Source organism: Chionomys nivalis, chromosome 15 (assembly GCF_950005125.1).
Source record: "Chionomys nivalis chromosome 15, mChiNiv1.1, whole genome shotgun sequence".
NCBI lineage: Eukaryota > Metazoa > Chordata > Mammalia > Rodentia > Cricetidae > Chionomys > Chionomys nivalis.
Window position 1 is genome coordinate 47,419,835 of NC_080100.1, and position 12,495 is coordinate 47,432,329.

At 44.2% G+C, this 12,495-nt stretch overlaps 1 protein-coding gene across 3 annotated transcripts in view; it reads left to right on the forward strand.

The window, feature by feature from the left end:
• Positions 1 to 12,495, forward strand: part of Arhgef28 (Rho guanine nucleotide exchange factor 28) — a 293,656-nt gene that overhangs the window by 219,953 nt on the left and 61,208 nt on the right. For all 3 annotated transcript variants that reach the window (XM_057789428.1, XM_057789426.1, XM_057789427.1), the window contains exons 17-22: positions 1,544 to 1,599; positions 2,570 to 2,618; positions 4,428 to 4,572; positions 4,656 to 4,783; positions 6,645 to 6,785; positions 10,080 to 10,327. In XM_057789428.1, coding sequence (XP_057645411.1) covers positions 1,544 to 1,599; positions 2,570 to 2,618; positions 4,428 to 4,572; positions 4,656 to 4,783; positions 6,645 to 6,785; positions 10,080 to 10,327 — 767 coding nt within the window. The remainder of the gene's footprint in view (positions 1 to 1,543; positions 1,600 to 2,569; positions 2,619 to 4,427; positions 4,573 to 4,655; positions 4,784 to 6,644; positions 6,786 to 10,079; positions 10,328 to 12,495) is intronic.

Here is a 12,495-nt window from a genome sequence, read left to right on the forward strand (position 1 = left end):
TCTCTGGGATCTGCCTTTGTCTCTTTTATAATCACAACCTTCTTCTTCACATCCTGGGATCTTTGAAGTTTGAGTTCACATAGCACATAGTGTGATATCATGGTCACATGGGCCTGTGACTGTCCAGTTGGAAATTTGCTCCTGCTGTTCACCTGCCTGGCAGTTTCTGCCTCACAAAGCCCCGCCCCCTCTCATAGGCTGTTGACCCGCCCACAGTCCTGATCTCCCTCCATGCCCTCGGCTTTGATTTCATAGACGCATCTTTGCCTGCCCTATCAGAAGCACATCTCAAAAATCTACATTTTCCATCTCTGTCTCCAGGTCCAAAGCCCAGTGACGGCTCTTCCTGTACCCCCACCCCCGCCACACACCCACCCCACACCCACCCCACACCCACCCCACCCCCTGCTTTGTTCACTGGCGTCTCAGAACCTCTGCTTTTCCTTTCCTTCTGCTTGGTTGGAAATAAGAGGAAAGAAAATGGATTTCGTCTGGAGAGCTGGTATATCGAGTTGCCTTGCTCCGCTCACTGGCATTAGCTAGTCGGCTGAAATGCCCCCTTGGACCACTGAGGGACAGTTTGAGGCTCAGTCTCCAGCCTGGCTCACAGTGGCCTGCCGGGTCTTCTGCAGTGTGGCGTGACGGGCTGAAACGGGCTCTTATGGATCAACTCCCAAAGACATTTCAGTTATAGACCATGGGCTCCTCCTGAGAGAGGTAGTGTAGGGGTGGGCAATTTGAAGGTGGCAAGGAGGATCGGAAAGGAGCATGGCAGCCTCCGGACTACAGCCCCCACGGACACCAGAGTACATGAAGACATGCTAGTCTCTGTCCCTGTGGACAGAAAGCTTGTTTTTCTCTGGGGGAGGCTGTATGAGCCAGTGGCAAACCACTTTCATCTGATTTGCCTTTTAAAGATTTATTTTCGTTTTAAATTATGTGTGTGTGTGTGGGGGGGGTTGTGAGGTGAGGATCTGTGTAGTTGTGAGTGCAGCTGCCTGCTGAGGCCAGAAGAGTGGGGCTGGAGTTCCAGGTGGTTGTGAATCACTGGCCATAGGTTCTGGGAACTGAATTCCAGTCCTTAGCAACTGCAGTATGTACCTTTGACTTCTAAGCCATCTCTATAGAAATTTCTTCCAGTTGAAGCTGACATGCATTGTTTTTCTCGGTCAGCATTATTGCCAGCTCATTTCTTCCCATTCCCCTAGACAGTTTGCCTGATGCTAGAGTTGAAGGCTATCAGTCAAGCCTCAGAAATCCCTGAGGACACAGTGCATACAATAGGAAGCGAGCTATCAGGCAGACCCAGAGGGGTTCGGTACACAGCTGTATGCTTTCTAATTTATAAGGTCATTACAGATGATGACAGATTGTCCTCAAGAGATTCAAAGTTCCCACATGTGCTTATGCATCATTTAAATATTTCACTTCCTAAATATGTGTCCTTCTTTGTGTCATTTTTATAATAACTAATAAAGTGTGATGTGACCTTATCTTCAGATGCATTTAAGTCAGATGGAAATGTTCGTGTCTTCTATTTCAGACTGTAAGGCGAACACACACAAGGGCTGCAAAGATGCTGTGCCTCCGTGTACCAAGGTAACTTCCCAGTCCCTGCAGAATATGTGTGCCCTGTGGCCTAGCTTGCTTACCTGTGTTGTCTGCTGCTGGACACCGAACTCTTAGGGCTATTGGACTTACTATATGGTGGTAACACATACTTAGAGTGTGTGACTATTGATTAACTGTCCATGTTTACCAGTAGAGGGAAGATCTGCTTGTGTTATTTGAGGTGAGCAGGCTAGGCTTTCAGTCTAGAGCCATATTCTCAAGCAGCCATCATCAGAATCACCCAAAAGACTGTAAAAACCTCAACTTCTAGGTCCCCTCCCAGGTTTTCAGATTCTGTAAATCTGAATGGGTCCCGGGGATGTGTATTTCCAGCACATTTCCTGGAAGCACTGCTGTGGCTGAGAGCCTAGCTGGGGGCATGGAGCTAGGATGCATATTTGGGACAAGGTTATAAAGATGATGACAGTTACACATCCAGTCCTTTATGGCCACTCCACCGTTGAGCGTGAGGTGTGTGTGAGTTTGAGCAGGACCCTCCTGCAGAGTGGAGGTGGTGAGGTGGTCGTCACAGAGCTCTGGGTTAACTGATACACTTAAGGGTTGTTGTAGAAGGTGAGACACCAGAGTTTGGGGTGGTTATCCCCGGAAAGAGGAGTATGATGAGGTAGAAAGACACAAGAGAAGCAAGGCAGTGTGGGTAGAAGGGCCTCTTTCTCCATGGCCTGGCTGCATGAGCCATAGACGTTGGTTGTCTAGAGCCTTCTGAGCACTGAGTATTCATGAGGCTCATCCCTCCTTCTTCCTGGCACATTTCCTGGTCACCACACTCTGCTTTTGTTGCATTTACTGTTTTCGGCTTTGAATTCTTCCCTGAAATGAATAAGATAATGACTATGGAGTGGATAAGAAACCTATGCTGTGTAACCATGTGTACATTCTTGTAGCCAAGTGGTGCTTTGATCTTATTTTATGTGTCTCTAATAATTTTTTTTACTAGAAATTCCAAGAGAAATACAACAAGAACAAACCACAAACCATCCTTGGAAGTAAGTGATGTGGGAAAATGACAAGAACTTTTAAAAATGTAATGCATACCATACTTTTTCCATCATAAAACTACCTCCTGCATTTGTTTTCTCATTTGCCCAGTGATTTCTTCTTCATAACATATGCATTGTGTAATTTTTACCTGGGTAAAGAAGTCAAGAAGGATATGAACTTTTTGGTCAGCCTATGAGTTTCTGCATCATCTGTAGAGCGTGACCTGTGTATCACAAGGACTGTATGGAAATAGTGTTACCTAATGGTATTTATTAGAATATAGCCTATTGATTTAATGACTTTGGGGGTAGACAGAGACATTGCATTGGATGTACATGATTTGATGTTTTCCTAATAGTAGCATATGCTCACCTGTAGAAATACATCCTAAAAACCTCCTTATGACTCACACAGTTTAGTGGAAAAGAAGTTTTTGGCTTTGGAATCTCTCCATTCTCATTGGTCTCTGTGGTTCAGTGTTATGGAGACCCCATGCTTGGATAAGTTACATTTGAGGCTGTGGACTTTTTAGTACCTTTAGTGTGATGCTGAAATTATAAAGCATGCAAAGTTTTATTTGTATATTTCCAAATCTGATGACTCTGTTCTTGTTTTAATTATACACTACTGAGATTTAAATAGTTTCTCTTGAAAACAACCAGGAACCTTGGACACTTCCTTGTGTTACAAGCAAGGAGCCAGTCACACTGACATTGCCTTAGTTTGAAAAACATTTGCTTTCCTGTGAAAGCGTTTGTAGTTTCTTCTCTCTGGGGTTGCTTTGCATGATAAGTGGCAGGAATTTTAAGTGCCTGGTCACTTTTCACTTCAGTGCTTTAACAAAGTGTGACTGGCATTTTGGAAGCCACTCTGGTGGGGACAATCAAGTATGCTAAGTCATGGTGACATGCTTTGGGTGTGGTGCTATGCACCTTTGTTTGAGCTTCTCTTGTCACTCGATCCCCTGCTTTGGCCTCAGAAATCTCTTGCCATCAATTCTGAGGTGCTTCTCATTTTCCTGAGGTTAAATGGGTGACTAAAAATGTGCTCAGAGTTTAGAAATTTGAATGTCCTCTGCTCCTCATCTTTACAATGTTTTCTGCTCCTCTTCTTTCCATGGAATTCATGGGAACAAAGCAGAGGTGTATACATTTCCTTGTTATATCCTGGCATCTATGTAAACACTTCTCCCTTTTGCTCCAGAGTGTGGACTCAATAGCTGCAATCCAAAGGGTCTGAAATACCCACTCAGGGTTATTTATAGTTCTTCCCAAACATAAATGTGTCCATGCCCACTTGTTTTCAATGTATAGAGAAAACAACATGGCTGGGCTTTGGGCTTCATTTGCCCGGGAGTCTTGTTGCCTAAGGAGTGGACTCTCCAGAATCATTCCTTTCCCTTGAGCTGCCCTCTCTGGGTGCATGTGCTTGTTTACACACACCGTATGCATTTTGTCAACAGAGCTAATGACACCTTGCGTCTATTTAAAGCTGGCTTCGAAGAGCACAAGCAGTGGTTTATGGGAAAGCCGGCTGATTCTTCCCCATTCCATTCATCTGTTTGCTTGGGTCGCCCCAGACATCCACAGTCTCCCAGGGGAGGTGTGGAAGCAGGCCGGCAGCATGGGTGTTGGAAGGGTGAGAAGAGGAAGGGACACGTGAAAGGTGTCAGGCAGTGTCAGAGAGACCGGTTTCAAGGCTGGGCCATGGCCCGTGGGAAGCGGCTGCTGGAGGGTGTACCTGTCTGGATCGCCTGTGGCTTTCTTGGCTTGTAAATGCTGCCCTTGCACATGAAGTGTCCCCTGTGATTCCAGGCTCCTCACTCAGAGACGTCCCACAACCGGGACTCTCCTTGCACCCGTCCTCCTCCATGCCGATCGGACTGCCAGCCGGAAGGAAGGAAGCTGCAGGGCAGGTGCACCCGCTGTCCAGAAGCGTGCCGGGAACCACCTTGGAGAGGTGAGGCTCAGCGGCCTGCTTTGCTCTCATGGCCCAGGGTAGTTGCGGGGGGGCTAACTCGTGTCCCCCTTTCTGTCTCCCAGCTTCAGGAGGTCAGTGACATCCTTGGAATTGGAGGGGGACGGTACCAGCTGGCGAAGCAGATCTCATTCTGATGAGCTGTATCAGTCCATGGGCTCTTCCCCCTCCACAGAGTCCTTCATGATGGAAGGTGAGAAGATGGGGTGGAGCACTCCCGTCTCTGTGAGCATTTACTGAAGGGAATATTTTGTGCAAGAAATGAGACAGAGTGTGTTATCTTGTTCTTTTTCTCTTGTTTCTGTGTATGTGGTATGCACATATGTGTATATGTATATTGGTCCCATATGTGTGGGTACTCATGTATGGATAAGAGAGTGTATATGTGGAGGCCTAACCCTGATTGTGGATGTCCTTTTCAATTATTCTCCACTTTATTTCTTGAGGCGGGATCCTCAAACCCAGAGCCCACCAATTCTAGTTAGTCTGGCTAGCCAGCTTACCCCTGTCTACCTCCTAAATCCTAAGATTGCAGAGGCGACAGCCTGCTTGCCTGGCTTTTGCATGGGTTCTGCACCCCAAACCCTTTATCTGCTGAGTCATCTCCTCGGTTCTTTGCTGCTCTGTAGAAGTCGTATGGTATCTGCCTGAAGTAGAACCTACTTTTCTTAAGGGTCTCAAGAAAACTTGGGTGTAGGAAAGTGACTTGTTGCGGGTGTGGAGGGCGGAGGGGAGAGGTTACAGTACTCAGGATGCACTTTAATGTTCGAATTGTCAAAGATCTAATTCAATAAAAGGTTTTTTGCTTTTGTTTTTATTTTTTTAATGACAACTTAGTCTTGAGGGATGCAGTCAGGAGTGACTGAGGAGTTAAGAAACAGTTTTGAAATGGACACATTCCTAAGAGATAGATGTAATGAAAAGAATGAGATACACTGTGTGGGGGTCATGGGAAACGTGGGACAGCCATTGGGAGAATGGAGAGAATGAATCCCCCACTCGAATACCTATTTAATTAAGACAGCTCCTGTCTGGGCCACTGGGACATGGGCCCCACCTGTTGTCTGCTGCTTCTAGGAAATAAAGCATTTTGGAGAGTGTTTTATAGGATGTAATTCAAGATGGGGGGCTGTTTATTGTTTTCAGGTTGCCTCGATGAGTGAGGGCAAGCCACATGGAAGAGGAGAACTGGGTAGATAGCGTTGACTCAGTTTCTCCTCTGTTTTCCGAAAGCGTTGTCACCTCATCTTTACAGCCACCAGTTGGGATCTCTAAGGAGCATTGTTTGGGTAAATAGGCTTTAGTTTCCCTGAACGGTGTTTGTTCATTGTGTGTGTGTGTGTGTTTCTTTTCCTGAAAGGTGTTTGTGTATGTGTGTGTGTGTGTGTGTGTGTGTGTGTGTGGTGTGTATGGTTCTTTTCCTGAAAGGTGTTTGCGTGTGTGTGTGTATGTGTGTGTGGTTCTTTTCCTGAATGGTGCATGTGTGTGTGTGTGGTGTGTGTGTGTGTGTGGTGTGTGTGTGTGGTTCTTTTCCTGAATGATGCATGTGTGTGGGGTGTGGGGTGTGGTTCTTTTCCTGAACAGTGCATATTGTGTGTGTTTAGCTCTATTAGAAAAGATTTTACCTGCAGGACTTAAGCCTCCCACTGTGTTTTGCATTTCGCCAAGTCGAGGGTAAACCGAGTGGACACGTTCAAATTCAGATTTGAGTAAACCATGTAAAACAACCCAGGCAAAAAGCAACCAGTGAGGTCAAAACTCTGTAAACAGGGCATGGGCTGGGAAGGTTACTGAATCAGACTCCAATAGAGTGGGCCCAAACCAACCAAGGCATTTCCAGTTTTCCTCACCTCCCTGCAGCTGCTGTCAGACGCTGCTCTTCTTCACTCTCGTGGCAGCTGTGCTGGACCCTTTCATCCCCGAATTGCAGGTGCTCCACACCTGCACTGGGGCCCTCCTGTGTTTCTAGCAGGTTCGAGCCTGAGAACCTGCTTCTTGGCCATCTCTTTGTGATGGGCATATGGCGCACCGTGCTTCTGGCTTGTCTTTTCTAGATGTTGTGGATTCTTCTCTGTGGAGCGACCTCAGCAGTGATGCCCAGGAGTTTGAAGCCGAGTCTTGGAGTCTTGTGGTGGACCCTTCCTTTTGCAGTAGGCAGGAGAAGGATGTCATCAAAAGACAGGATGTCATTTTTGGTAAGCATTTTAAATATGCCTTGGGGGCAAAAGTACTGGGTTTGGAGGAGAGAGCATGGATGGTGATACTTACTGTCCAGACCTGGGTTCAAGGCTGGTTTTTTCATTTTCCACCTATCTTGTCTCAAACAAACTATGTGGCTCACCTGGGCCTCAGTCTCCCCATTTGTAAAGCAGGGATAATAATATTCAGGTATAAAATACAATTCCAAGGCTTAAATGCAGCCTTGCATGTACAAATATCAAGGAAATTTGGTTTCCCATACCCTTATCAGATCTCCTTGAGTCTGGCCTCTAGATACTTCCCCACTTCTTCCTGTTCGAGCCACAGTGAACTCTCACATTCTTGCTGCAGATATTACAGTTCTGCATGTGGCCTAAAGTTGACCATCCGTGCCTGTAGAAACTGTCAGGGCCTGAGGCTGGGTTAGGATAGCATTTGTGTGCTGCAGTCCTTAGTATCAAGCTCAGCTGCACTGAGATGTCACCCTGGTGCGCTTCTGGGAGTGAAGGCAATCTGAAGTAGAAGCAGCTAATTAGGACAATCCAAAGTGTGAAGAACGTACTAAAAAGTAGTCTCAACAAGACACGGCACTTTGTAGCAGAGACAGGGTCTTTATTCTCCTTGGCCTGTGTTTTCCTGTCCTCTGTTAGGAGGAGCCTTGTTTATCTTCAGTAGGGTTGGGGGATGGAGGTTGGGGGCGGAGTTTCACCAAGATCGGGAGGTACTAGGGTTAGGCTTCAGAACCTTCCAGGGGCCTTGGGAGTCACATCACAGGAAGATAACAGGATGATGCTACCGTTTTTAATGTTTGTTAAACAGTAATATTATTTAATATGATGAATGCTGCCATGTCTCTTCAGTCTCAGGTCACCCTCAATGTCACCATACAGGTGCATTATTTCAGGTCATGTGGCCTCTGATGTCAGAAAAGTTTGATCCACAGAGAAAATCTTTCCTTTCCCCTCTGTTCTTTATTGCTTTCCTTTTAAAGATGAAGAAAGCTGGATGGTGGTTTCTGGCAATAATCCCAGCACTGGGCAAGATTGAGCATCTCAGACCACCTAGCACCCAAACCCAAAAGTAATGAGAAGTGAACAAGGGCCAGAGAGTAGCTCGGTGACAGAGTGCTTTCCTAGTATGCTCTGGATTTTGTGCTCAGTGTCACCCTCCCACCACCACCCCACACACAGAGTAAGAGGGGGAGTACCCCCCAACAAATACAAGGGGGGGGATAGTATTCCTATCCCTTCAGTCATAATGAGTAAATTAGTTAAAGGATTAAATGTTATGATAGGGTAAGCCAAAGGGGCGCTAACAATGCGGAAGGAAATGAGGATTCTTTGAAGTTGTGGGTCTCAATGAAAGAGATTTCTGCCTCCAATGAAGTGAGGATGCTGTATTTAGACCTATTTCCCCTTCGTGGCTGATACTGTAGATTCTGTCCCCATACATGGGGTAGTTGGGAGCTTGTGCAGAGCTTGCTTCGTATTCCTACACATTGAGGGTTGCTGTTTTCTCTCACAGTGGATTTGAAAAGTTGAGATATAATCTAATATACCATAAAATTACACCCCATATGTAATCAGGTGGGGCTCAGTATATTCCCCAAAGTTGTGGAGCTATTAAGCATTCCAATTCTAGGATATTTGCATAACTTCAAAAAGAAATTTTCTACCCATTAGAACTCACTTCTCATTTCTCTTTTTCCCTCTGGATTTGGGCAACTCTCTGTCCTTTGCCTCCACAGTCTCTCTCTCTCTCTCTCTGTATCCTGTTACTTTATATGATGTTTGAAGAATCATCATATGTACTTCATTCCTTTTTAAAGTCAACTAATATCCCATTTTGTTTATCTGGTCATTAATGGATGGACATTTCATGTTGTTTCTTTTCTTTTTCTTTGAAAGTCATATGGTAACTTCATTTTTAGCCTCTTAGTGATTGCAGGCTGTTTACTAAGGCAGCTGCAGCATCGTCATCCTTGCCAATGTAGGTGATTCTAATCGCTCCCCACCTTCACCTTCGCCAACATGTCTTTATTCTCTATCTTTTCTTCCTATAATTTAGCTCAGTGTATGTGTCATGCTGTGTTATTTTGGTTTTGATTTGCACTTCCACACTAAGGATATTGAACTTGGTTGGGGGATGATGAGGACTGGGGTGGGGTTGGGGTGAGGGCTGGGATGAAGGTGGGGTGGGGGCACGGGTGAGGAAGGGGGCAATAATCTCACACAAAGCTTTTTGCCTTAGAGACAAGGCTTCTACCACTAAAGTTTATCCCCACCCCTGTTGGGCATCTTTTTGGATACTTGGTGATCATTTGTTTGTTTTTGAAGTTTTATCTACTAAATTGCTTTGCCCATTTTTGAATTATTGAAGACATTTAGTTAGAAGACTTTTCATACATGCATATGATATTATATATATTATATATAATCTAAATTCTATCTTTTATACATATATAATTATCATTTTCCTCTGGAGAAAAATGAATTTTGAAAAATGATTTAGTGATAGAAAGAATCTACTATCATAAAGCCTTGGGAAACTTTATTACATTGAGTTTATTTCACCAAGTTATTTCATTTCAGCTATTTAATTATGCATGCACTCAACACAAAAAGCAAAGAAAGATTTTTCTTCAACAAGCTGTTATGTCTTATAGAGCAGTGGCATGGGAGTTGAAGCTGTTGGAAACATTTGACTCTTAGCTGCTTTACTTGGCTTTCATTTGTGGGTCCTCTTCTAATATCTGGACAATTAATATTTGGAGTGTGACTAAGATTTTAATCATCACTGACTTTTATTTAGGGGAAAATGGTCCTGTTAGTCTTGAACATTCCTTCATTTTTATTAGTGTAATGTAGAATTGTGTTGAAAGAGACATATATGGGGCTTTTTGTTTGTTTGCTTATTACAGAGAAAAATTTGATAGAATTATCTTTATTTTAACTGGTATTATGTATGTTTCTCTAACTCAGTGCATGGTCAAAAACTGAATTTGCATATGAATGAAGTTACTAGCATTTGTCAAGAGGGTGAATAAAAGATATTATGAAATGACAGAAAGATGATTAGATGATCATTACTATTTAGTATATCCATCTGTCTGTCCTGTCTGTAAAACGTGACTTGGAAGGGTGTCGGCAAATAAGATCTGCGATTCTGAATTCTTTTCTTTGAAGTATCTGTTCTTGAGTGTTCACAGTAGTGTAGGAAAGGGTGCATGTCTGGCAGACATGTTACAGACATGTTAGCTCATCTGGGTCATGCATGTGCTCACATTTCAGAGCTGATGCAGACGGAGGTGCACCACATGCAGACACTGCTCATCATGTCTGAGGTCTTCAGGAAGGGCATGAAGGAGGAGCTGCAGCTGGACCACAGCACGGTGGACAAGATCTTCCCCTGCTTAGATGAGCTGCTGGAAACCCATAGGCATTTCTTCTTCAGCATGAAGGAACGCAGGCAGGAATCCTGCATGGGTAACGACAGGAATTTTGTGATCAACCGAATTGGAGATATTCTGGTACAGCAGGTAAGAAGGGTGTCAAAGCTGGTCTCAGAACCCTAAATGTTTGCAGGAACACCCCTCCTCTTAGATTTTTTTTTTTTAATTTTATATGTCTGAGTGCTTTGTCTGCTTGTATGTCTATGCACTGTGTGCTTGCCAGGTGCCCACAGAAGTCACAGGACAGTATTGATCCCTGACACTGGAGTTACAGATGGTTGTGAGCTACCGCGTGGGTGATGGGAAAGGAACTCAGGTCCCCAGCAAGAGAAACAAGTGCTCTTAATCACTAAGCCTTCTGTCCAGCTTTGGTTTGCAGACTCTTTATTGATTAAAAATCCTTGGGAAAATGGAATTGATTTCATTACAGTATTTTCTAGGTGGGGGCCATGGGTTTTCTTTTATTGGGGGTTGGTTGATCCTGGCTGTGTAGCAGATGTCAGGGAGCTCCTGATCACCAATGGCTACCTCTTCTCCATGGCTTGGGTTATTTCTGTTGTCTCCAGCAGATTGTGCAACCATAACTGAATTGCATGAACTTTATGATGGGAGAGGGGGCTTCTTAGAGCATAGGTCCTCCAGTGTGGCTTCAAGTCAAATTCTGGCTCACCCTAGGAAAAAGGATATAATTGCTATATGGTTAGCCTAGAAGACAAGATAAATAAATCTCACTTCAGGTATTTGGGACTTTGGGGACATCACTGAGAATAGGCAGTGCAGTTGGCAAATCCAATAACAGCAGCAGAATTTCACAACGGCCTTGGCTCCTTCTGAAGGGGTTCTTGTGAAAAGCATGCTCACCCAGAGTAAAGTAGCATTTTGACATGGAAGAAACTATGTTCCCCGTGTGTCTTGTTTAATTGTCATAGCATTGTGAGGTGGGTGCCATTTCCCCACTACAGATATAGATGTAAACACTAGGGCAATGACTTTCTCTGGGCTTCACACATCTCACAGGCGATGTACCTGGGACAGAGGTCAAAATCCACTCTATCATCAAGATGAGCCAAGAATTTTAGTAAAGGGCAGGAAAGCCTTTGCTGTCACAATTGTGAATCCCAGCCGGGGCAGGGAAATCTTTTCATTTGTTTATTGCCATAGTCTAACACCTATAGGGGATCCTTGGGCTTGGAGTATTTATTTATTGAATAATTGACTCAGACAAACCAGGAAGGAATTTAGTGGGCCAGGTTTGGGCTGGGGGAATGCCTATGGCACTTGTGGAAGTGCCTAGATTTCTCCTCTGTTGCCTTAGCATGGCCTTTTCTGGGTAATGCCACCTTCTCTAAGGATTTCAGTTCTTTAAATGCTCTCACTCTATCCTAGGTAGCCATGGAGATAAGCTGTTGTTGCTCTGTATGTAAAAGATAGAGGAATTGGATTTCCTGATGTTTTAGATATGATTAAATGTAGTATTTTTAGATGCACACACGTGTGAAGACTTGTCTGGTAGTAGCTACTCTACATGTCTGACAATATAAGAGTCTGTATTTGTAAAAGCTTTTCTTTTAACCAAAGAGAAATCTGCTTTGTTGCTTATCTCCTGAGACTGTTTTGTCTCTGTGATTTCATGTGATCCATCCATATAACATAAAGGACTTTGCGACTCAATTGAAATAAAAATGTCAGAATACAGAGAGCATTCAAAACTGAACTAGAAGCTTTATAATTCTGTCATTTGAAATTACCGGAGTTTCTCTTTCATTAATATAAATAATCGTGATTTTACTCTTTTTAAACTCTAATCCTTGGAATCAGTTTTGTTCTTTTTTCATATTTAATGACAACATGTGTTTTTATTGGTTCTTTATTTAATTTGTGTGGATAAGGCAGGGGCCAAAATTGGATCCTTGTCATCACCTGACATGGACCTACCTAGAGGCCTAACGGTTAGAGTCTAGATTTCTCTTTCGGGAAAAGAAGTGCAAGAGAAGCCTGGGTCTGTGTTCCTGTGCCTTGTTGGCATGTACGATGTGTGGCCAGAGTTCCTGCATAATCAGTTAGTACTGTCCTTAGAGGATGTTTTAGGGACTGTGCCTCACAGGAACAATGGAGGAGGTAGTGTTTAGGGTGTAGGAAGGCTGTACATCCTGGTGCAGGATGGGTCTATCCTAGGGTCTAACCAGATGTGTGCTTCAGAAGGCAGGGTGGAGTGAGATAGTACAGAGTCAGCAGGAACTCACTGTTGGTGGAAA